General features: G+C 40.2%; 1 protein-coding gene across 1 annotated transcript in view; it reads right to left on the minus strand.

Moving 5' to 3' along the window:
• Positions 1-548: 548 nt before the first annotated feature.
• RTF1 (RTF1 homolog, Paf1/RNA polymerase II complex component) overlaps positions 549-25,589 on the minus strand; it is a 46,143-nt gene continuing 21,102 nt past the window's right edge. The window contains exons 3-18 of the mRNA XM_055436236.2: positions 23,604-23,751; positions 22,055-22,259; positions 14,258-14,372; positions 13,468-13,579; positions 9,450-9,585; positions 8,772-8,949; positions 7,784-7,866; positions 6,557-6,644; positions 6,341-6,448; positions 5,685-5,762; positions 5,036-5,157; positions 4,805-4,862; positions 4,291-4,368; positions 3,730-3,825; positions 2,894-3,005; positions 549-2,649 (exon numbers count right to left, since the gene is read on the minus strand). Of these exons, the coding sequence (XP_055292211.2) occupies positions 2,543-2,649; positions 2,894-3,005; positions 3,730-3,825; positions 4,291-4,368; positions 4,805-4,862; positions 5,036-5,157; positions 5,685-5,762; positions 6,341-6,448; positions 6,557-6,644; positions 7,784-7,866; positions 8,772-8,949; positions 9,450-9,585; positions 13,468-13,579; positions 14,258-14,372; positions 22,055-22,259; positions 23,604-23,751 (1,824 nt within the window). The 3' untranslated portion in view covers positions 549-2,542. The remainder of the gene's footprint in view (positions 2,650-2,893; positions 3,006-3,729; positions 3,826-4,290; positions 4,369-4,804; positions 4,863-5,035; positions 5,158-5,684; positions 5,763-6,340; positions 6,449-6,556; positions 6,645-7,783; positions 7,867-8,771; positions 8,950-9,449; positions 9,586-13,467; positions 13,580-14,257; positions 14,373-22,054; positions 22,260-23,603; positions 23,752-25,589) is intronic.

Genomic DNA, 25,589 nt, shown 5'->3' on the forward strand with positions numbered 1-25,589 from the left:
CAGTTTGAGTGACAGGTCAGGACTTCACAGAAACAAAGAAAACAAAAGCATTCTCTTTGAAGGAAAGCTGCAGGCAGGAAGACTTTCCCTGCACCTGTCAGAAGCAAGACAGACAAACAGACCTCTATACATCATGAGCTCGGCATACGGACATTGGCCTTTTTGCTTCTTGGAAGGAAGTGAAAAATGTATAAAGCAGCTTTAGGTGCCACACCCTTCAACACTGAAACCACCTGGGGGGTGGAGTAGGGGTGGAGCAGTGGGTCACTGCTGCCATTCCCCAGCGCAAGAAGTACCTCAAACCTCCAAGAAGCTCAGTTAGTGGGATAAAGCCAATGTATTATGCCTGGTCAAGATCTCAGTTCAGAGGCCCTGCCTCAGTTGAGACTGCAGACAAGTCCTCAGTCTTGATTCCAATCACCAAAATAGGCTACTCAGGTGAGAAGTTAACTGTCGGTCTTCTTTGGTTGGCTCTGCTCCCTGCTGTTTTTGGCGTCTCAGAACGAAAGTTTCAGCAGCTGCATGTGGGGAGGTAGTGGCACAGTGGCTACAGTGTGATGCAGTTTTAATAAAAATTTTATTACACAGCCATAATGTAACCGACACTTCTCCAAATCCAAATGATACTAAATACAGATCTACATGGTGGATCAGAATGTCTCCAGCAAATTATATGGATTCTATCATTTCATGTCTTTTAAAACAAGAAAGAAAAAAAGTCCAAGTTTGTCATGATACGAGAGGTCCCAGCAGCCTCCAGGACTCCTCTGGAGTCCAGGCAATGTTTAACAGTCTGTGATTCCACATTTACACAACAGTCTATAAAGAGTTTTGGTCAATGGACTATTCAAGTATATATGATTTTAATGAGTCCACCACCACTCCTTTGCCCAACTGAACTGTCACAGCCACCATATAGCTGTGTTACAGTCATATTTATCAATTTTACAGTCACAATTCTTTTTAAAAAAACATTGATTGCTGCTTTTTTTAAATAAAAAAAGTGTAAACTAAGTTAAAGCAACACTGAGGCTCTACTAAACCCAGAAGAGTTACCAGGTTCCTTTTTGTTTAAATACAACTTAATCCATGATTTCCCATCATCCCACTTTCTTACAGAAAGTAGGGTGAAGAGATACAAAGCGGGGCTTTGAGATTCCGCTCCCTCTTGTGGGAATCAGCAGCTCTCAGCTGTTCCTTTAGCTTAGTTCATGTTTCATATAGTCAGCTGTACTTTGTTCTGAAAAGATTTGTTAAATGCCACTTTTATTTACACTTGGAGCTTTACACCTGAGAATGATTATCAAGCAGTCAGCTTATCTCTTTGCAAACATTTTATAAAGACATACATACTTCTTTGCTGGCTTCACCCTAGCTGCACAATATATATGCTTACCATATATATGTATACACACACACAGAACTGCACATGCTTTTAACATCTGCAACCTATATCTTTTGTGTTCGTTCTCTCCACATTCATGTTGAATGCTTTCTCTTAAAAAACAGAACAAAATATTATTCTTGCTGAAACGGCAAAACAGAATCACTAGGAAGAGACAAGTACATGGGGCAGGGAAAGCACACACTCTACATACAGCCAAGAAGCTGTGGGCTGAACACATGGGCTGAGCAAGATACCTGTGCCTCCCTAGTACCTAGCCATGGGCTTCCCTCCCACCTGCCAGGACACAGCTGACAGGGCAGGGGCCAAACTGGGGAGATTTCTCCGAGGTGGGAAAGTGATGGGAAAGAGTAGGTGGGGGAGAAGTTACACAGCTACAGCAGTCAGGCCTGTTTCGTAAGAAGAATCACATTTAATGAGTTTCTTTCTTGCAGTTTCAGATGCTCAAGTACAGCTGAAAAAAATCTGAAACAGCTATAGCCCCATGACAGACAGATACAAAGAGTACTGCATTTTAAAAAAATGATAAAAAATCCACACACTTACAGACACATACACACATACACACTCTCTCTCAAATAGACCCCCCTCCCTCCCCACAAATGTACACTTTTTGGAAACTAAATTGGGTTTTGAAAACCCTTCTTCCGTAAGATCGGAAGAAGAGAAAGATGAGAGAGGAGAGGGGACTGCGAGTGTCCAGCCTCCACTCCCCAAGGGCCAGGGGCCAAATGTTCAATGGTTGGGCCCAGGGCCATCCCGTACAGGACGCTGCCCAGTGCTGCTGCTGGGGGCTCCAACAAGAAGCCCAGCTCCACGGTAATACTGAATGCGTGCAGAGTGGCCAATGAACTGTGGTTTAAAAAAAAAAAGAAAAAGGCAAACACAAATCTAAAGACATGGATAAAGCCCAAGAGAGCCCAGGCGCACATTGGGTGGGTCCTGGGGGGCTGGTGGAGATGTTGCAGACCAGGGAAGTCTATACAGCAAATGGTTTATATTACAGATGACTGGCAGTTTAGAGTCTCTTCCCAGTTCTCCTGCTGCTCCAGCCCAGTGAGGGCAAATCAGAGGAAAGGAGCAAAGGCGGGACACTGTGATGGGCATGCGGGGTCAGACGCAGCAGGCTGGGTGCGCTCAGATAAGCCCTCGTCGTTTTTTGTAGTCTTCCAAGTTCAGAGATCTCCTTGGAGCTCCATCCTTGGCCGGCGGAGCCTTGGAGGTGATGGCCAAAGCCTTTGATTCTACAGGAAAGAAGAGCAAACCAGCATCTGAGGTCCCCCAGTCTTGTGCTTCACTCCTCCAGGTAGCCTTTCTGACTGTCCCTATTCCCTCTCAAGACAGACTTGAAGCCTATTTTACTCTGGCCTCCATAAATACAGGTGACTAGACATCTCCATTTCTTCCCCAAAAGCAGGCCTCCTTGCTGGCTGAGAGTCATGGAGCCACCCTGGTCCTTGGCCATGACCAATCTCTACCTTCACCTACCTGAGCTGGGAACTTGTAAATCAATCTTCACGTCGAAGTCATGTACTTTGAACAAGTCTTCTGAGAGGTCACTGGCTGACTTAGAATTCAAATCTTTATCCTTTCCCTGACCCTGCAATAGGAAGAGAAAAACTAATTACAAACGGATAAATGCAACTGGACTTCAAGAAGCAGCAACCACTAATGGTAAAAACTGCTGCTCAAGTTCATTAGATCTTCCTATTAAAGACTTTTCTGATTTCCTCTCTCAGAGGGAGGACGGGAGAGTCCACAAAGAGGTTTCATTTCTGAGCCTAAGAGGAGAGGGAAGAAAAGGTTCATGTCTGTGGTGTGAGGGTAGAAAGGGTAGGCTTAAGACAACAAGTCACCCCTGACCCAAGATCTCTGGAATTTCTGGGAGTTTGGGCTCCTCAGGAAAAGGCAGAAAATGGCTTCTAATTGAGCAGTTTCTCTTGGTTTAACATTTCAGTTTACAAGGAGCTTTCACTTTTACAACTGTCTCATCCTTACATATCATCTACTCCTGACTGCCCTATGAGTTAGGCAGGGTATATAATATTACCCCACTTTACACAGGAGAAAATGTGGATTAGAAGGCTAGAGGTCAGCTGCCTAAAGCCACAGTCAGGGGTTTCATGAAGTAGTGGTGTTGGGTTCAGAACTTACGTCATCTGACCAAAATTCAGTAGCTGTTTATTACATTTGTAAATAATGAGGATGAAGAAAGGACTGCAAGTGGGACGCCAAGTTCCTCCAGGTGGGGACAATCAAGCCCAAACCAGGAAGTGCCTGCTCTGGTGTCCAAGCCAGTGGCCGAGCTTCAGTGTTATACTTGCCTTGCTCATTTCCTTTGGAGCATCTGGTAACACTCCAGAACCGTATTTTGCGTTCAGCTGGGCCAATATGGCAGCCTGAACAGCTGGGTCTCTAGACTGAGAGAAAAAGAAAGTTATTTTAGAGACTCTTCAACACTCACACGGTCCTACCACCAGTTTCTATCCCACCTACCACCACTAACACAAGCACCATAGTAGGCCCATCAGCAGTTCAGTGGGGTTTCCCTCCAGGCTACAAAAAGGGACAGTTAGAAGCTTTGAAGTCCAGTCCAGCCAGGCCCTTGCTAGGCGATCTAGCCTACACATTCCTCATGTCTGCTGCACTGGTAAACCTGCCCTGGCATCACACGTTAGTCCATAGGTTTCTAAAATCCATGCCGGGTTTTTACTACCTGTATGTCCTACAGTAAGAAAAAAGTAAGTATCCAGACCCAGGTGTTTGAGGCAAGCAAATCCCACTAAGACAACATTATTTTTAACTTCCTTATTCATCTCCTAATGGAATTCATTTATGTCCCAGAATCTAGGTCCTGACTAAATATGTCCTCTTTAGGCACTCACATTAGAAACGATGGTAGGTTTACACTGTCGCCTGGTAAAGGGATCCATCTGTTGGTTTTTCATGTTGTGACTTTCAGCCTGAAACAGAGAGCATGTGTTACAGAACTCTGTCTCCTGCCCGCCCGCGCCTCTCATTTATCATAAGCATAGGTATAAGTAACAGTCTTTGCAAGGGCCTGAAAAAGTCAAAGGCTGTCTATTAGCCTTTTCCCTTCAAGAACACCAGAAAAGATTATGGGAGCAACAACAAAAAGAAAAAAACTGGAAACTGATAAAAATAAATATGCGTGGAATAGAATCTAAAGATGGGGAGGGGTTAGCACAGAAGACTGCTGCTTTTTATTATAAATTAATACCTTATACAGTGGTATGTGTACAGACAGACTATGTGTGTGTTAAGTGTGCACGCTACTTTAATAATTAAAACATACTCAGGTGAGATACAGAAAGGATTACATGTTGTTTTATTAATTAAAACTACACTTAGTGATCCAGATCAAGCTGTCTCACTCACCACAAGGGCCTTCTCAGACTCCACAATGTTCCACTCCCGGTTCCGCTGGTTGATGTAACTGTCGGGGGAGGAAGAGGGATGAGTCAGTGGGCTGTGAAAGGAGGGAGGGAACCATGATGCCTGACTCCAGATACGTGGAGTCACTGGAGCATAGCACGCACAAGGCCACGGCTCGCCTGATAACTGTGGACCAAGGATAGGAGCCCCATCAAAACAGGCTCTGAAGCACACCTTATAGCAGATATGTTCTTGGTCCGCTGGCGGTCCAAGGCCTCTGCTCGCTCCTCTAGCTCGTTCAGCTGGTCTTGGATTTGTTTGGCCTTGTCCTGATCCCCCAGGTCCTCAGCCATGGCCTGCACACAGACAGATGCATGAGATTTTGGCAATGACCAGCTCTGTATCAAGTGTCCCCTTCCTTCCAACACAGGCAAGATATCTCACATGATGAACAAATGACAGGAGGTATGAAGGAATAGCAAAAGCAAACACCTCAGAACCCAGGCCCCGCCTGGCCAACTCACCCTAACAAGGCTCACCTCAGCCGACACGAAGACTAGAAAACCACCCGCCGCAGTGGGCCTGGCAGTATCATTTGTCTGTTCGGGCCCAGTGCCGATACTACCCTGGGGTCTATCTTACTACACATGAAACTAAAATGACTAGAAGGGGAGGAGAATGGAACAGGCAAGATAAGCTTCCATTTAGAGAAAGGAAAACAGCCAAGGGATGCTGCCCAGATGCTAAGAAAATCTATGCTGCTTACAGTCAAGCCCCGCATTTTCTCCCAATCCTGCCACTATTGACTTGGCAGAGGATGAACAAGTCTGGTTTCCGTATCTCCTTACAGGACAGGGAAAGAATTTCCAACACAAGTCCTCACCTTTTCCTTCAGAAGCTGCGTTTTCTTCATAGCGTAGTTGGGTGGAGCTTTCCTGAATCTTTCTTTCTCTTTTACAATCTGTACCAGAGAGGAGGAGACACCAGCAGTGAGGTATTCCTAAACTACTTTTGTAGGCAGGACAGATGAGCCCATTGTGGAGGTAAGCAGCTAGTTAAAAGAGGGCTGCTCTTCCTATGGCAGTGCCATGCCCCACACACAGAGCGAGTTCATTCCAAGGGGTACTATGCTGCTTCCGGGGTCACGGAGATTCTTCCAGGCTAGCGTGAAGGAACATGCACCAATAAACAGCAGCAGCCCAAGGACCTTGTACTGTAAGGCTAGCCACTGTCCAAGAGAACAGAGATCAAACAATTTTACCAAAATGTTTTGGAGAAAGGAAACTCTCGAAGGACCAAGCCTAGCAGAGATCCCTGAGCCCTGACTCTACTTTGTTAGGCTATGACTTCAAGTGACAGTGTACGAGAAAATTCTGATGAACTATAGATTCTAAGGTAGTAATAACAGAATTCCCTCTTCCTCATGCAATAGTGGTAGAGCTAAAAATGTCAAAATACAAGAAAGAAAAGACAGGCATGATCTTCTCTAACACTTGGCTCTTGATGAGCCTCCAGACTCTGGGATACCACGTTTCTTACCTCTTCAATGTCCTGGTCATTGAATTTATAATTAAGAGCTTCTTTAATAGATAATTCCTTCTTATTGATTTCATCTAGAGTGGGCAACTGCATGCCAGCAGAGAACATCTGGACCAAAACGCAATAAAAGGGTTGTTTATAATCAAGAATTTTGGAAAGAGGCTCTTTCAGTGTTTCCAGGAGTAACTGCTAGGGAGGTGCTGTCTACCCACTTACCGCTTCTTTCCACTTCATGAATTCGCTCTCTGTGAACTCTTGGTTTGAGACGAACTCTAGGCGGAACACTCGCTGGTCACTGCCGTGCCTACATGAAAAAGAGACAGCAGCTTCAGGAATGGCCATGCTGACTGCAGCGCTAGCAGATCAATCCCACCAGACTCCACACTGCCTATCTCCAAGGGCCTCTATCTTGGCCACCGTTTAGAATCATCTACGCAGATTTACAAAACTTCCAACACCAAGGCACTACTCTAGATCAACTGAATTAGAATCTCTGGGAGTAGGAACCAGCCACTGAAATAACACAAACAACAACAAAAAACCTTCCAGGTTGTTCTAAAGAGCAGCCATGATTAAGCATCAGAGCGAGCACTGGAAGCAAGTGGACTTAGCCAGTGCTTCAAAAGTCCATCTATGATAAAATCGGTCACAGTCAACTGGCATCAAGAATACAAAATGTTACCAAGGTATCTGAATGACAAGGAGGCTCTATCCTTAGAGAGAAAGAACACTGACTTTCTACTGATCCCTGTGCCGGCCACGTGAGTCAGTGTCTGCCTCACAGGGACAGTCATTCTTGGCATGTCATGGCTACCGCCGACCCAACTGGCTCTTTTCAACAGTCCAGGAGAAATGATGGGAATGGGAGAACAGAACAGAGAGACCACAGAGGCCAAATAAAGCCATGGCAGAGATGTGTCTGTGACCCACTATCTTCAGTGACCTGGCAGGCTACTTCTATCCCTTCCCTATATGGGGCCTTTAGAATTTTCAGGCTCCAAGGAGGTAGGGACTTGGGTATTTTGTTCTCACCTCTATCCTGATGCCTACAACTGTGGCATGTAGCCAGCATATTAGTGAGGCACAAACTAAATCCAAAAAGGTGACCTGGCTTGTGAGAGATCAGGTTAGTTGGTGACGGAGCCAGAACAAGAAGCAAGCCTCCTGACCACACTCATTGAGGAATGCCCGGAGGACTCTGGGAGGAGTGGGTCTTGTGATTGTCTTCCTTCTATGTGTTCCACCACTCAACATCCCCTATGAGACAGATACATCCTACCTTCCCTATAGGCAAAGGCAGAATACAAGTTTCCCTCCAAGTCCCTGGTGGGGACAATACAAACAGTATTATAAGAACAAGAACACTGGGAGTGAACAACAACCCCAACAAGCAATGCCTCTTTGCAGTGGTAACAGAATTGGCCACAGAAGCACCTCTCCTACCGTAGCTGTAGCCCTTTGTTTGTTCTGGTGCCACCAAGCTGGTAAACTTTGGCGGTTTCCACAACACCCGTGATCTCAGCAACCTAAGTGAGAACAGAGACACCAGTCACAACACACTCGTTCGAAGTCCTCCACCCTACCCTCTGGCTTCATCTGCCTGAGTACAGATGAGTGACCCTAAACTGAGAGGAGCCCACAGCTTCAAGGTGTTCTGGGCACTGTTCTCAGGCTTAGGACTCAGACAGGCAAGCACCTGTGCCCAGAGTAAGTGAGGACACAGTTAGCCTGGTGGGCCCCATTGGCAAATTCCCCTCTAACTGAATTCTGCCTTATTGGGGGTGCACCTGGCTTTCAGAGGTCAGTTTTATCAATCAAATGTGAAGACCATGAGGTCTGTTTCTGCTGCCAAGGTTTCTGGGACGTGGCATAGCCACTGGTCCTCACACAAGGGGGTAAACATAGGTTAAAATCAAACAACTCGGAACAAAACAAACAAAAAAAAAAGAAAACCAACCAGCTGCTATGTTCTAGTCATCCAGACCACAGAAGCAGAGCTGGAACTCACAAAACAATCCCAACAGGTTGGAAGGTTTTGTTTATTTCTTAAACCTCAATATAACTCCCTGTTCCAGAAGTCACTTAATATGTAACATGGAAATTTTCATTATTTTTCAAATGAATAAATCTTCCAGATTACACAACTCCTGACAAAGACTTCATAAATGGCTCCCGTCTTGCTTTTATATGTAAGGGTAGAGAAATCATTCTAAATCTAAACTTTTGGGCTCCAAGTACTCTTCCTGGCAGCAGGTCAGCTTGATCCCTGGTTGCCTCAGATTGTGGCTAATCTAATGACATCTCAACTGGAATCTGTTTTCCCATCAAATGGTAGCAGAAAAGTGACAGGTTTGTTCAGCAGTTCATACTCTTAGCCAAGAATCATTATATTTAAAACATCCTACAACTGTCCAAGGAAAGAACTACTAACCCGGTAAACTGGTTTGCTGTTGTGGTTTCCAATGCCAATCCGTACAAAACATCCTGTGACTGTTTTAGCGAAGAAGGGCATGTGACACCAACGTTCCAGCTTATGCCGTGATAATCGAACCCGATTCAATTCCTCTGGTAAGGAGACCGGTTGTGATTTTGGAGGGATCTCTTCTTTCCTGTGAGAAACAAAGGATGCTGGGAAAACTGTTCATTGTACTAACAGATCAAGGTAAATAAAAAATACCAACTTCTTAAAACTTAACTCAACCAAAGTATATGTGATTTCACCCAGCAGGAGAAATACATGAAGCAACAGGAAAGTGGGACTACAATCCTGTTCCTAACCAGGACTGTGAACTGTCTCGAATGAGGCTGCCATCCCAGATAACCCACTATCAGAGAAAGAAAACCAATGGGAGCTCTTGGCCAATCTGAGGGTGACATGAAGGCAATTCCTACCTGCCAAATCCTGATGAAATGTTCAGGGGCGCAGCCTACAAGCCAAAGGCAGAAGCCTGTTTGGCTGATGTGCTAGCAAACTCAGCTCGGCAATTCAGGGTACTTGACCAAACCACAGTTTGTCACCAAACAGGAGGAGATATTTGGAAACTACACTAAGCCTTTCCCCGTAGAACCCACCCATCCTGACTACCAGACCAAAATGTGCACAGCTTACTCCTCTTCCTCATCAGATGACGATGTTCGGGATGAGCGGTCTGACTTTTCACTGGACTTGTCATCCTCCTCTTCCTCCTCGTCGTCAGAGTACACCTCACTGGTTTTTAATGGCTGTTTCTTGGCGAGGAGCTCAGCTTAAAAAAAAAAAGGAAATGTTTACTGAGGTTCTCTCAATAAGAAACTGAAACATCTTTCATCTCTGAAAAAAAGGACTGGAATGCAGAAAAAGATTTAATAGATAACTCCATCGTCTCTGGCCTGGATTGTGATTACTTGGGCTATCTATACAATGAATTACCCAGAAAGTTTAAAGTCATACCAAATGTCAAGCCCCAGCAGACAAAAATAAAGGAGGTGGGGGGGTGTTGGAAGAGTCACCAAGTGGGCAAAAAGGGACACCAACTCTGCTGACACTTGTCTTTTATTGTTCTCAAAACACTTGGAGATGGGCAGGAAAAATGAGGAAAAACTAAAGATGTCTTCAGAGTCTTTCAGGGAAACCTTATTTTGAATTTGCAGCACTACATGTAATAGCACAAGACTGAAAACAACCCAAATGTCTGCAAAGGGGAGTGGCTGAATCACCTCTAGCACACTGACCCAGTGAACTACCCTGCAGCTGTGAAACAAGGAATGAGCCAACTTGAGCCATTACATCGCATCCTGAGTCAGAAAATCTTCTAAATGAACAGATAGTAAATATTTTAGGATGGGCTTCATATGGTTACTGTATCAACTACACAACTTTGCTACTGTAGACAGAAAGCAGCCACAGACAATTATGAAAAAATGGGCATTGCTCTATTCCAACCAAATCATTACAAAACAGGTAGTCTACCAACCACTGCTCGACCTAAAAACTAAGGAGTTATCTCTAGAATATATGAGTAAGTGAAAAAAGCAAGGTAGAGAAAAGTGTGTATAATGCGCTACCATTAATTCAAGATGGAAGGTGAATCTGTTCCTTTTGTTTAAAAAACTAAAAAGGAAGGCTGCCTACTATGGGAGGGAGGCAAGGAGTGAAACGGAAGGGTATATTCTTTGAACATACCTTATTTAGAAAGTTTGACTTTGGAACCTTGTATTTTATATTTATATAATCATAAAACAAAATAATAATAATAATATCATCTCTACAGATCACAAACAAAATGAAACAAAGTATTCACTTGATGGCACAACCACACAAAAAGAACTGTAATAAGTGACTTTTTTTTGGGCCACGCCACCTGGCTTGTGGGATCTCAGGACCCTGACCAGGGACTGAGCACAGGCCAAGGCAGTGAAAGCATCAAATTCTAACCACTAGACCACCAAGGAACTCCCAACAAGTGACCTTAAAAAAGTCATTTGAAAGATACACAGATCAATGAAATAGAGAGCCTAGAAATAAACCTTTGCATCTATGGTTAGAAGATTTCTGATAAGGATGTCAAGACCGATCAATAGTGAAATGACAGTCATTTCAAAACCTTGTGTTGGGAAAACTAGATATCTCACATGACAAAAAAAGGTGGACTCTTACCTCCAACTATACAAAAAAAAATTAAAATGAATCAAAGATCTACATGTAACAGTTAAAACTATCAAACTTTTCGAAGGAAATAGGGGGAAAACTTTATGACACTGCATTTGGCAATGATTTATTGGATATGATATCCAAAGCACAGGCAACAAAAGAGAAAAAGTGGATAAACAGTAGAAGATAAATAGTACTTCATCAAAATTAACTTTTATGCATCAAACAACACTATCAAGAGGAAACAGACAACCTATAGATCAGGAGAAAACAGTTGTAAATCATATATAAGATAAAGGACTAAAATTGAAAATAATTAAAGAAGTCCTTCTACTTAATAACAACAAAAAACAGAGAAAACCATGGTAAGATACCACTTCATACCCACTAAGATGGTTATAATAAAAAAGACAATGACAAGTGTTAGTAAGGATGTGAAAACAGGGGAGAATGCTCATACGTTGCTGGTGAAAATGCAAAATGGTTAAGTCTCTTGGAAAACTGCCTGGCAGTTTCTCAAAAGGTCAAACACAAAGTTATCATATGCTTCAACAATTCCACTAAATGTACAGGCAAGAGAAGTAAAAATCTGTCTACCCAACAACCTACACATAAATGCTCAGAGCAGCATTATTTGTAACAGTCAAAAAGTGAAAACAATCCAGTGTCGCTCAAGAGGTGAAGGGACAAATAAAAAGTGTACAGACATATAATGGAACATTATTCAAACATAAAAGGAAGAAGTATGATACATGCTACAACATGGGTGACTCTAGAAAGCATGCTAAGTAAAAGAAGTCAGACACAGAGACCATACAGTATATGATTCCATTTACATGAAACGTCCAGAACAGGCAAGTCCATAGTGACAGAAAGTAGACAGTGGTTGCCTAGGGCTGGGAGATAACAGGACTGAGGGGGTGACTCTTTTTAGAGTAATGAAACACTTGAAAACTCATTGAGTTTTATTACACAGCTGTGAATATACTAAAGGCCACTGCCCTGTATGCTTTAAGAGTAAACAGTATGGTACCTTAATTATACCTCAAGAAAGCTGTTATGAAGCAAAAACAAAACAAAACAAAAAAACCTTGGCATCCTAGTTTTGAAACAGATATATCAGTATGAGGCTCAAAATAAATTTATCCTAAAAAAAAAAAAATCCTAGCTCTGGATATCAGAAAGACTGAGAAGTAATAACCAATCCAGTAGCATTCATTGTGCCTAGACTATAGTTAAAATACAATTTCTCATGAGGAAGAAAAAAACCCATCCCAAAGCACAAAGATGAATTGGGCTCCTTAGAGAAATGGCTGACTCTAAATCCAGAAAGCAAGAAAGCTAGGGAAGACCACTGGATTATTAAAGACTAAGGCCTCTGTTTCCTGTCAAAAGAATTCAGGCTACAACTGGTTGAAGATAAGACAATTTGAGTCTCAATAATAATAACTGCAATGTGATAAAAACATAAAGTATGTTAAAAATCCATGAGTTCCCAAGGATATTCAAAACAAACAAACAAATCTCACTGGTTACAGTTGGAGTTTGCTAAGGAACTATCTCATTCTTTTGAGAACTAGTAAATACAAATATATCCCTGGTGGTAACTGAATAGCTGGTAAGTTTCTCTTTATATAAGTATACCAGATAATAGATGAAAGAATGATATCACCATTTTGTGGCTTAAAGACTTAAATATGAGACATGACACCATAAAACTCCTAGAAGAGAACACAGGCAAAACATTCTCTAATATAAATCACACCAATGTTTTCCCTGTCTCCCAAGGCAATAGAAATAAAACCAAAATAAACAAATGGGACCAACTCAAATTTACAAGCTTTTGCATAGCAAAGGAAACCATAAATAAAACAAAAAGACAACCTACAGACTGGAAGAAAATATTTGTCACTTTTTTTAGCTGTGGTAATGGTACTGTAGTTATATTGAAGAGTCCTTTTAGAAATACATATTGAAGTATTTATGGTTGAAATGTGATGATGCTGGGATTTACTTTAAAATAACCCAAAGAGGGACTTCCCTGGTGGTTCAGTGGCTAAGACTCTGCACTCCCAATGCAGGTGGCCTAGGTTCCATCCCTGGTGAGGAAACTAGATCCCACACGTTGAAACTCAACAGTTCACATGCCGCAACTAAAGATTCCACATGCCGCAACTAAAGATTCCACATGCCACAACTAAGACCTGGTGCAGCCAAATAAATAAAAATAAATATTAAAAATAACCCAAAGGAATAGGCAGTACAGATTTAATAAGATTGGCTATGAGCTGACTGCTGAAGTTAGAGGATGGGTTCATGAGTTGATTGTACTATTATCTTGTACTATTGTCTGTACTAGAGAGCTAAAAGGGTGGGCAGGGCAGGGGGGAGGGGCTAAAAGGGTGGGCAGGGCGGGGGGGAGGGGATAAAAATGGCATCTGGAAGTCAAATCATATGATCAAAGACATAAAGTAGCCATTACATTCTCCCCACTTACCTGTTCTGTTCTTCCGTTTTTCTCGCTCTGCCTTTAGTTCCTCCATGGCTTGAGATTTCTTATCTAGTTTCTCATCCCGTTTGGAACGTCGTTCCTTGTTGTGGGATGTTACCTGCAAAGGGAAAGGTATGTAGGATGGTTCTCTTCACCAACAGCTGATAACATTCTCTGTAACTAACAATAATTCAGTTCTCCAATGTGAATCTATATTGGCTGAGAAACTGAAATTTGCTTAAGGGAAGACAGCATCCTCTTGTGGACAAAGAGGACTGAGCAGTATAGTCAGTCCCTGTCTTATCTGGCTAATAAAGAGGAAGCCAAAGAAATATCAGAGTAAACACTTTCTGAAAGAACTCCCTAGATCGTAGCTAATATTTGTTAATACTGTCAACAAAGCTTTCTGTGATAAACGCAGAGATGACTAATTTTCCCAGCTACATTTATTACTAAGTTCAGGATGACATACACCTGAGTAAACATCATAACCAATTTAGCTACCTGGGACAGGAAGTTTACCAACTTTCCCTTAAGGAATGCTCACACACCAATGAGCTGCTTTTTTACATGCAGACTTCAGTAGAATTCCCAAGGAGTTAAACAGCACAGCTAATGGTGAAATGATATGTCCAGAGATTAATGAAACCTACAAGATGAATGACACCACATGAACAGTCTTGTACTAACTGACCTAAGCTGATTATAATATAAACCCATCTTTTACATAAACATACATATACACTCAGAACAGAGGTATTACTCTTTGGATAACACGGACTACTGTATCTCCTACCTGAGATTCTTGAATCTGTGTCAGTTTTTTCTTTTCCTGCTCCTCTTCTTGCTTTTTCTTTTTTTCTTTCTTTTCTTTCTTTTTGGCTGTTTTCAGTTTTTTCCTGATTTCAAATCTGTTTAAAAGATATTTGTTTGGTTTTTAAGTGGCAATGAAATATTTGTAAGGACTGACTTCTATTAGATAGGAGAAAGAAAATAAGTAGGGGGGAAGGAGTTAATGTTTTGGTTTCCTACAAGAAACTCCAATATATTAAGTACGTTAGAAATACTGAATATAAGCACACCAAAATAGACCGCATTCAGTTGAAATAGACTTAAAAATGAGAGAAGATATTTAGGATTCTCCTATATCTTGTTGGTAATACACAGCTCTTCCTCAACTTCACAAAATGAAAGAAAAGAGTTAATTATTGGATTGACTCTAATGGTGTCTCATTAGAAACATAATGGAGCCACAGAGAATCACTGTCCCATTTTGAAGGTGGTCAAGACACAGGTTGTATTTTAAAAATACCACTCGACATCTTTCTTATTTAGGAAAAATAACTCCCTCAGCTCTACCCCAGCAAATATGTGAATAAATATGCTATTCTCTTAAACAAATGCAATTGAGGCTCTCTCCCTGTAACAAAAATGAGGCTTTTATGAAACAAAACTATTGTTTTGTGTGAACTTAAGGAATTTTATAGAAGGGATAAACAATAAGAATATAAGAATATTAAACTCTTTTCATAACATTATAAAATAACTCCAATTACAAATTTTTTTTTATTTAGCTCTTAATAGGGTCAATATACAAAATTAATTGTATTTCAATATACTTGGAATGCATAATCCAAAAATGAAACAAAACAATTCCATTTACAGTAGCATCCAAAAAAAATAAAATATTTAGGAATAAATTTAACAAAATAAGTGCTAGTCTTTTACAACAAAAACTAAAGAACTGTTGGAAGAAATTAAACAATATCTAATTAAGTAGAAAGATACCATATTCACAGACTGAAAGACTTAAGATGGAACACTTGCTAATTTGATAAACAGATTCAACACAATTCCTATAAAAATCCCAGCTGTTTCTTTTCACTGCTGTGAAAACTGATAAGGTGATACTAAAATTCCCATGGGAATGCAGAGGGCCTCAGATAGTCAAAACAATTTTGAAAAAGAACAAAGCTGGATAACTTAACACTTCACAAGTTAAAAACTGACTACACAGCTACAGTAATCAAAACTGTATGATATTGGTGTAACAATAAACAATGATCAATGGAACAGAAGAGAGTCAACAAATAAATCCATACATCCACGGACAACTGATTTTCAACAACGGGGCCAAGACTGGGAAAAGAACAGTCTTTTCAACAAGTGATACTGAATGACTGGATAACTACACCAAATAATAAAGCTGAATTCATACCTCACACCGTAAAAAAAAAGAGAGATCTGAAAATGGATCAATGATGGGCAGAGGGGTAAACGAGGAGGTTGGGATTGATATATATACACAATACTATATGTAAAATAGATAACCGACAAAGACCTACTGTAGACCACAGGGAATTCTACTCAATACACTATCATAGTCTATATGGGAGAAGATTCTGAAAAAGAATAGATATGTGTATAATTGAATTGCTCTGCTGTATACCTGAAACTAACAAAACACTGCAAATCAACTATACTCCAATGTAAAATTAAAAAAAAAAAATCAATGATCTAAATATAAGAACTAAAACTATAAAACTTATAAGAAAACATAGGGGTAAATGTTCATGACTGGATCTGGCAATAAATTCTTAGCTATGATACCAAAAGCTTGAGCAAGAAAACATTTATTGTACACACAAATTTTTAAATTTTGTGCATTAAGCAATACTTGACAGTGAAAAAAATACAACCTACAGAATAGGAAAAGATACTTGCAAATTATGTATCTGATAAGGGCCTGCTGCTGCTGTTGCTAAGTTGCTTCAGTAGTGTCCAGCTCTGTGCGACCCCATAGATGGCAGCCCACCAGGCTCCTCTGTCCCTGGGATTTTCCAGGCAAGAATACTGCAGTGGGTTGCCATTTCCTTCTCCAAAGCATGCGTGCATGCTAAGTCGCTTCAGTCGTGTCCAACTCTGTGAGACCCTATAGGCAGTAGCCCACCAGGCTCCTCTGTCCACGGGATTCTCTAGGCAAGAAAACTGGAGTGGGTTGCCATTTCCTTCTCCGATAAGGGCCTAGTAACCAGAATACATAAAGAACTCTTAAAACTTAACAACAAAAAGACAAATAACCCAATTTAGAAAATAGGCAAAGTATTTGAACAAAAATTTCTCCAGCAAGGATTTGAAAAGATTCTAAACATTATTATTATTAGTCAACAGGAAAATGCAAATCAAAACCACAATGAGATACTTCACAGCCACCAGGATAGTTATTATGGAAAAATAACAAGTGTTGGCAAGGATATGGAGAAACTGGAACTCTCATACATTGCCTGGGGGAAACTAAAATGATGCAGCTGCTCTGGAAAACAGTTTGGTGGTTTCTCAAAAAGTTAAACATAAAATTACCATATGACTCAGCAATTCCACTCCTAGGTATATATCCAAAAGAACTGCAAATAGATACTTGAATATTTGTACATGAATGTTCCTAGTAGTATTATTCATAACAGCAAAAAGATGTCAAAACAGATTAATAGGTAAACAAAATATGATGTATACACTTAATGGAATATTATTCAGCCATAAAAAGGAATGAAGTACTGACACATGCTACATGAATGAACGTCAAAAATATGCTAAGTGAAAGAAGTCAGGCACAAAAGATTATATAATTCCATTTATATATAATGCCCAGAATTAGGCAAATCTATAAAGACACAAAATAAGTTAGTGGTTTCCTAAGGCTAGGAGGCAATAGAGAGAACTGAGTACCAGTAAGTACAGGGTTTTTTCCTGGGTTGATGAAAATGTTCTGAAATTAACTGTGGCAATGGCTATAAAACTTTCAGTTCAGTTCAGTTCAGTTCAGTCGCTCAGTCGTGTCCGACTCTTTGCGACCCCATGAACCACAGCACACCAGGCCTCCCTGTCCATCACCAACTCCCAGGGTCCACCCAAACTCATGTCCATTGAGTTGGTGATGCCATCTAACCATCTAATCCTCTGTCGTCCCCTTCTCCTCCTGCCTTCAATCTTTTCCAACATCAGGGTCTTTTCAAACGAGTCAGCTCTTCACATCAGGTGGCCAAAATATTGGAGTTTCAGCTTCAATATCAGTCCTTCCAATGAACACCCAGGACTGATTTCCTTTAGGATGGACTGGTTGGATCTCCTTGCAGTCCAAGGGACTCTCAAGAGTCTTCTCCAACACCACATTTCAAAAGCAACAATTCTTCTGTGCTCAGCTTTCTTTATCGATATACAAAAAAAATCACGGAATCACTTTCAACCACTTTCAATGGGTGGATTCTATGGTGTGTAAAAATATATCTGAATAAAATCATTTTTAAAAGTTAATATCTGAGGTGCTGGAAAACTGGACAGCTACATGCAAAAGAAAAAAATTAGAATATTTTCTAAAAAAAACCCAAAAAACTCAAAATGGATTAAAGACATAAACGTAAGACCAGAAACCATAAAACTCCTAGAGGAAAACATAAGCAGAATACTCTTTGAGATAAATTATAGCAATATCTGTCTCCTAAAGCAAAGGAAATGAGAGTAAAAATAAACAAATGGGACCTAAAAGCTTTTAAAGAGTAAAGGAAACCATTGATAAAACGAAAAGACAACCTACTGAATGGGAGAAAATATTTGCAAATGATAAAACTGATAAGGGGTTAATATAAAAAACATATAAACAGCTCATACAACTCACTATCAAAAAAATGGGCAGAAGACCTGGATAGACATTTTTCCAAAGAGGAAATGCAGATGACCTACAGGCACATGAAAAGATGCTCAATATTACTAATCATTATGGAAATACAAATCAAAACGACAATGAGGTATTATTACGTCACAGAATGGCTATCATCAAAGAGAACACAAAGAACATATGGAGGAAAATTAATTGGCACAGCCAGTGTGGAAAACAGTATAGAGGTTTCTCAAAAAACTAAAAACAGAATCACCATATGACCCAGCAATTCCACTCCTGGGTATATATTTAACAAAAACAACAAAAAACTAATTCAACAAGATACACACACTCCCATGTTCACAGCTGCATTATTTACAATTACCAAGATATGCAATGAATGGATAAAGAAGATGTGGTGTGTATACACACACACACACACACATCAGAACACTGCTGCTGCTGCTAAGTCACTTCAATCGTGTCCGACTCTGTGTGTGTGACCCCACAGACGGAAGCCCACCAGGCTCCCCGTCCCTGGGATTCTCCAGGCAATAGTACTGGAGTGGCTTGCCATTGCCTTCTCCGACCAGAACACTATTCAGCCATAAAAAAGAATGAAACTTTGCCATTTGCAACAACATGGATGGATTTGCAGGGGATTATGCTAAGAAACGGAGCAAGCAATGGCAAGCTGCTCCAGTGCTCTTGCCTGGAAAATCCCATGGATGGAGGAGCCTGGTGGGCTGCAGTCCGTGGGGTCGTTAAGGGTCGGACATGACTGAGCGACTTCACTTTCACTTTCACACATTGGAGAAGGAAACGGCAACTCACTCCAGTGTTCTTGCCTGGAGACTCCCAGGGATGCGGGAGCCTGGTGGGCTTCTGTCTGTGGGGTCGCACAGAGTCGGACACGACTGAAGTGACTCAGCAGCAGCAGCAGCATGCTAAGAAAGGTGATTCCCATGTGGCACTAGTGGTAAAGAACCTGCCTGCCAATGGAGCCTAAGAGATGCGGGTTTGATCCCAGGGTGGGGGAAGATCCTCTGGAGGAGGAAATGGCACTCCAGTATTCTTGCCTAGAGAATCCCACAGAGGAGCCTGGAGGGCTGCAGCCCACTGAGTCGCAAAGAGTCGGACACAACTGAAACAACATAGCACATGCTAAGTGAAGTCAGTCAGACACAGAAGAACAAATACTGTATGATATCACTTATATGTGAAATCTAAAAAATACAACAAACTAATGAATATAACAACAAAAACAAAAAAACAGATCCACAGACACAGAGAACAACCTAGTGGTTACCAGTGGGGAGGGGCACTATAGGGGCAGGGAATTAAGAGGTACAAACTACTATGTATAACATAAGCTACAAGGATATATTGTACAGCATGGAATATAGCCAATATTTTACAATAACTAACAATACAAACTGGGAAGACTATAACAAGGCTGTACACTGTCACCCTGCTTATTTAACTTCTATACAGAGTACATCAGATGAAATGCTGGATGAATCACAAGCTGGAATCAAGATTGCAAAGAGAAATATCAGCAACCTCTGATATGCAGATGATACCACTCTAATGGCAGAAAGTGAAGAGGAACTAAAGAGCCTCTTGATGAGGGAGAAAGAAGAGACTGAAAAAGCTGGCTTAAAATGCAACATTCAAAAAACTAAGATCATGGCATTCAGTCCCATCACTTCATGCCAAATAGGAGAGGAAAAAGTGGAAGCAATGACAGATTTATTTTCTTGGGCTCCAAAATCACTGCAGATGATTTATTTTCATGACTGCAGCCATGAAATTAAAAGATGCTTGCTCCTGGAAAGGAAAGCTATGACAAAGCTAGGCAGCATATTAAAAAGCAGATACATCACTTTGCGGACAAAGGTCTGTATAGTCAAAGCTATGATTTTTCCAGTATTCACGTACAGATGTAAGAGTTGGACCATAAAGAAGACTGAGCCCTAAAGAATAAATGCTTTTGAATTGTGGTGCTGGAGAAGACTCTTGAGAGTCCCTGGGACTGCAAGGAGATCAAAGCAGTCAACCCTAAAGGAAATGAACCCTGAATATTCATAGGAAGGACTGATGCTGAAGCTGAAGCTCCAATACTATGTCTATTTAACGTGAACAGCTGATTCACTGGAAAAGACCCTGATGCCGGGAAAAACTGAAGGCAGAAGAAGAGGGTGGCAGAAGATGAGACGGTTAGATAGCATCACTGATTCAACAGACATGAATTTGAGCAAACTCTGGGAGATAGTGGAGGACAGAGGAGCCTGGAGTGCTGCAGTCCATGGGGTCACAAAGACTCAGACACAACTTCGCAACTGAACAACAATAAACAATACAAATGGAATATAATGTTTAAAAATTGTGAATACATGTTACTTACATAATATCATATATCAATTATTCGATTTAAAATAAGTTTATATTTTTATTATGTTCTTACATGTATCATCTCGCTCTGAACTTACAACAATCCCTCAAGGGGAGGCTGAGGCAGGAGGAGGGTCAGATCACTTGGCTAGTGAGTTGGACTTGAGCCTAAACTTTCTGACAGAAAATATCAGTGCTCTTTACACAACCAAGTTACCTTTATGCACTAAGCTTGAATAAGTAAGTAAATAAATAATAAAAAAGGGAAAGCTCTGGAATAGGGGAAGAACCTACCAACCAAAACCAACACTTTGGGAATTCCCCAGCGGTCCAGTGGTTAGGACTGAGCCTCCACTGCGGCAGGCATGGGTTGGATCCCTGGTCAGGGAATTAAGATCCTGCATGCTGCACGAAGCAGTCAAAACAAAGACAAAGAGACTCTAAAACCAAAAAAACAACCCCCCAAACAAAACCCTCCAAAAAACAAACCACCACCAAAAAGGATGCCTCATTACTGGTGCTGCCACTACATCTCACATTAGGATGCTAGTGATGCTTACACAAAAGTTTCTGAGTTACCATGTACTGCCCTGCAGCTAAACAAATGAACTACAAACCCCTCAAATTTCTGAGAACGGCTCTGAATTTCTGTCCTAATTCTCCTCACTGCAAACATTCTTCAACTGCCTCATTCGTACAAGGTGAAAAACGTAAAAACCAACCTGAGATGAGCCACCCACTACTCCAGAGCTACTTGGTGATTTTACCATAGGGCCCTACTGGCCTTGGTTGAGAACCTCTTGTTATGCTCTCCACAGTTCAGAAATACAAATTTTTGAAGTCATTCTTAACCATCTGGCAACTCTGGTACTGTTTCTTAAGTCCTGTGTGTTCCAATATAGGTAACCGTGGAAGCATCCACACTCAAAACAGACGTCAATGACTTGCTGCTGACTGAAAGCCAAACATTCTTGTCTCAGATAACTCACCAGACTTAACATGGTCTCCAGAAGGGACAACCAGGCTCCCAGATGAAATGGTACTACTTGCTGCCAAAGAAAACGCTTCTATGTTTCTTTCACATTATCAGGTAGGGACAGAATAATCCTAGTTCTGAGGACTATTTCCTGAGATGAAAGTCAAGTTTATTTTCAACTTGAAATTCTTTTAGGGGATAAGGAAAGACTTTTGTCATTTACACATGTAATCCTAAATACTGAAACACCTTTGAATACCAAAAAGCAATTTAACATTAGAGTTTGAAAAAAAACAAACAAAAACCATGCTAGAAAGTCAGATTCCTAACTCATAAATAATGAGAATTTCAAGTCATTTTTTTTGGATGGGGGGTGCTGTGCTGCATGGCTTGCTTCCACAACCAGGTACTGAACCTGTGCCCTTAGCAGTGAAAGGGTGGAATCCTAAACCCTGAACTGCGGGGGAATTCCCAAAATTTCAAGTCTTAAACCCTAGGAAGACAGGGCTCCAAATGCAAACTTTGGAAAATTACTCTATTAATGTATAATTAAGGAACTACTACTTTACCTTTTTTTCAACACCTCCCTCTTCTCTATGCGGTTGAACAGTTCTTGCTCTCGCTCCTTTTCTGTCATCTGTTCCAGACGGGCCCTGTCCTCCTCATCTCCCATGAGGTCTTCTCCGTAGCCATCATGGAATTCCTCATCTTCTGAGGAAGAGTCTGAATCTGAACTGGAGGAGGAGCTGTTGCTGTCAGAATCTGACACTTCACCTGCAGCACAGGCCCAAACACAAGATTAGGTGATGCTGCAGAAGACACGTGTTGCTAATCATTCCTCCTCAGCTCTCCTAGGTGAAGTGGAACATGGTCATCTCACTTCCCTGGTGAAAATTCTTGGTCTGCCTTTGGCAAATGCAAACACAGGTTACAGAATCTTAGGCTAGATTAAGAAATCACCAGCACGATTTCTTAAATTGAATTTTTGTATTTTCAAAAAAATTACAGACCAGAGAAAAAAGTTGCAAGAATACCCATTGTTAGCATCACCAATTTACTTTCTGTCTACATATTTAAAACGACGTACACATTTTTATCGTTTATTTTGCTGAACTGAGAGTAAGCTGCAGAGATTGTGACTCTTCACCCTTAAGTAATTCTTGTAAAAAGGAGAGTCTCTTATATAACCAAATATACAATGATCAGACTCAGGAAATTTAACATTTAAGAAATAGCATTATCTGACTTACAGTCCATATTCAACTTTCATAGTACATATAGGGAGATGTTTTGAGATGTGTAAACAACTTGTTCTTCAACAAACTCTTCCCCAGTGGTTTTAACACACGTCAATAACTCTTCGGTAAATCAATTATTACCATGAAGGTTGAAAATGGTGATTTTTTTAAACTATAATTTCTTCTACATTTATTAGTCAGCATTTTTAAAACATCAGCGTTTTAATAAATGATTGAACTGATTAGTGAATTTCAAATGAAATTGGATCTTGGTAGGACAAAGGGTGATGGAAAAAAGCATGACATATTACAACTGAGTTTTTATTAAGTTAAACTATCAACTTTGTGCTTGACTCATTTGAGTTAACATTCACAGGCATGTGCTTAAAACCAGGTTAGGCCAATTCTGTACAAGTTAGTTTGTATATAAATGTTATTACTCAAAAGAAATGCAAAAGTTTACCAGTTTAGTCCGGGAACGAGTTCATTTTCAAACTAGTGTTAGCAAAAATTCTGATTTCAAAACAAAAACATTTTTTACTGAGTTTTGTATCTGGTTCAAGGATTTTCCTCCTCAGTTACCCCATGAATATCCAAGAAAAATGAAAGAGAAGGCTCTCAGGTTAAGGTGAACAGAGACTAACGCAGGGACTCCTCCTGAGTTTCCTGATGGGTTTCAAGGACCTAACTAATGCTTTGGAATTGCATGTATTTTTCTTGCTTCATTCAGATTCTAAACAGATACATGACCACTGAAAAGATTAGAGAGCCTTGCAATAAAGGCAGAGACCATACTGTAAATCAGGTACCTTTCCCCCTGATTTCTGATTCTGCAGCTTCTACCACTTAAGAGTTCACTCCCAGGTCTGACTTGACTCACCTTCCTCAGGGGCTGAGCTCTCAGCTGAACTGTCTTTGTCCGAACTGCCTGAGGAAGCAGTTTTATTCGCCTGTTTCTTCATGGTTCCTTTCTTCTCTATTTTTCTGGCTTTTCCTTTCTTCTTATTTTTATTGCTCCCAAAAGTCCACTACAAGGAAAAAAGAAAAAGGAAAACTGAAATGAATTTTATTGAGAAAAGCTGTAAGAATTGAGAGTTAAGGATTTCCGATGTTCATCGAAATAATTTCAAGAGTCTCTATGGCTTTGAATCCAAAACTTTATAGGAAGAAAGATAATGATTTTTGAAATTTTAGTCAAAATTTCGTAACTTTTGGTTTATAATTTCTTAAAGACAGTAGATAATTGATACAATAAATAAAAATTAATAACTTCTTATCAATAGAAAAGCGAGTATGTCATCTTAATGGCAAGTCAACTGAGTTAACTAAAACTCGGTACAGAAAACGGCTTCTAATGTTTTCTGTGGCAGATAGGTCAGTAATTGCTAGAGGTTGGTATCTGGGTTTCAGTACACAGTGCATAGTTTAGTTCTGGAGTGGGTCCCAGGAAGGCAGGGGGAATAAAGCATGTTAGCAAGAGAGAACTTCAGAAAACACAGGGAGAAAATGATGAAGGCCACTGTCTGGCATGGATGGTAGCACTGGTACCAACTCCAAGGAGGCAGAAAGAATATAATAGAACATTGAAAAATATACATTGTGTGTCTTTTAAAAAAAATCTGCATGTATTACACTACAACGCAGTGCTTAAATTGGATCATAAAGAGGAGATCTCATACATCTAAATATAAGGAACCTGCAAATTGTATTATCAAAGTAACAGGCTAGCAATACACAATCACTCCAAGGCCAAAAAAAATCATCTTCATCAAGCACTTTAATTATAAGGCTGAAAGACCATAAAATCATTATGAAAATTCACAGAGACTATTTAGTTACATTAAACCATACCTCCTTTGATACTGTAATTTATCAGTTTAGGAGAATGATTTTAGGTGAAAAGTACTTTACTTGGAAAAACTTCATTTTATGTACTCTGAAAATAATATTTATAACCATCATGGACCTATTGTATAGCACAGAGAACTATACTCAACATCTTATAATAATCTATACTGGAAAAGAATCTAAAAAAGAATATATAGATAGAGATATATCTGAATCACCTTGTTGTACACCTTAAAGTAATATAACACTGTAAATCAACTATACTTCAATAAAAAATTTTAAAAACCCAGGAATTATAAAGCAAACTCAGAGACAATACTAAATAAACCAATGAACAACCATGGAGGGGGAGGAGGAAAAATAACATTCATCTTTCCAGCAGCAGATTGAATTATAAATCTGGTATTGACATAAAATTTCTATATCTAATATTTTTTAAAAGCACCAAGACTTTGTTTCTTCTATAATATGATCATTACAGAACCTATCTAACAATAGCCAAGATCAGAAGTAAATTTATTTTGGAGTTTTTTAGGGGGTGTGGGTGGCGGGATAGTTCTGATGAGGTTTCCATCTTAGAAATGCTCCAGATGAGCTATTTTTAAGAACAGCAGTCTGTTAATTTACCTTGATAAAATATTGTGAAAGGATGCTATTTTAATCTTTTGATTTTTCATTTTAATTTACTCAGTTATTTTAATTGCTACTTTATTTTTATACTCAGGAGCTACGAAGAAGGGACAAGTGAAAAGAAAACAGCTACATGTTCAAGATGATACCTTAAGTGAATAAATGACATATTAAGTAATACATCATTTATATATTAAGTGACATATAGTTAAGGCAACTCTATAAGTGAATTTACTTCTCAAACTTTTAACATTTCAACACTTAGTTACCATTCAGAAACAAATTCCAATGCTTTTAATGGCTATGTTTCAACCATTTCAAATTTTAATCATTCAAGGACGATACTTTCTAGGTCATTTTGAAAGAATCCAAGAGGCCAAAGTGATCA

Source organism: Moschus berezovskii, chromosome 9, assembly GCF_049115385.1.
Source record: "Moschus berezovskii isolate FMDL1 chromosome 9, NW_MosBer_1.0, whole genome shotgun sequence".
Taxonomy (NCBI): Eukaryota; Metazoa; Chordata; class Mammalia; order Artiodactyla; family Moschidae; genus Moschus; species Moschus berezovskii.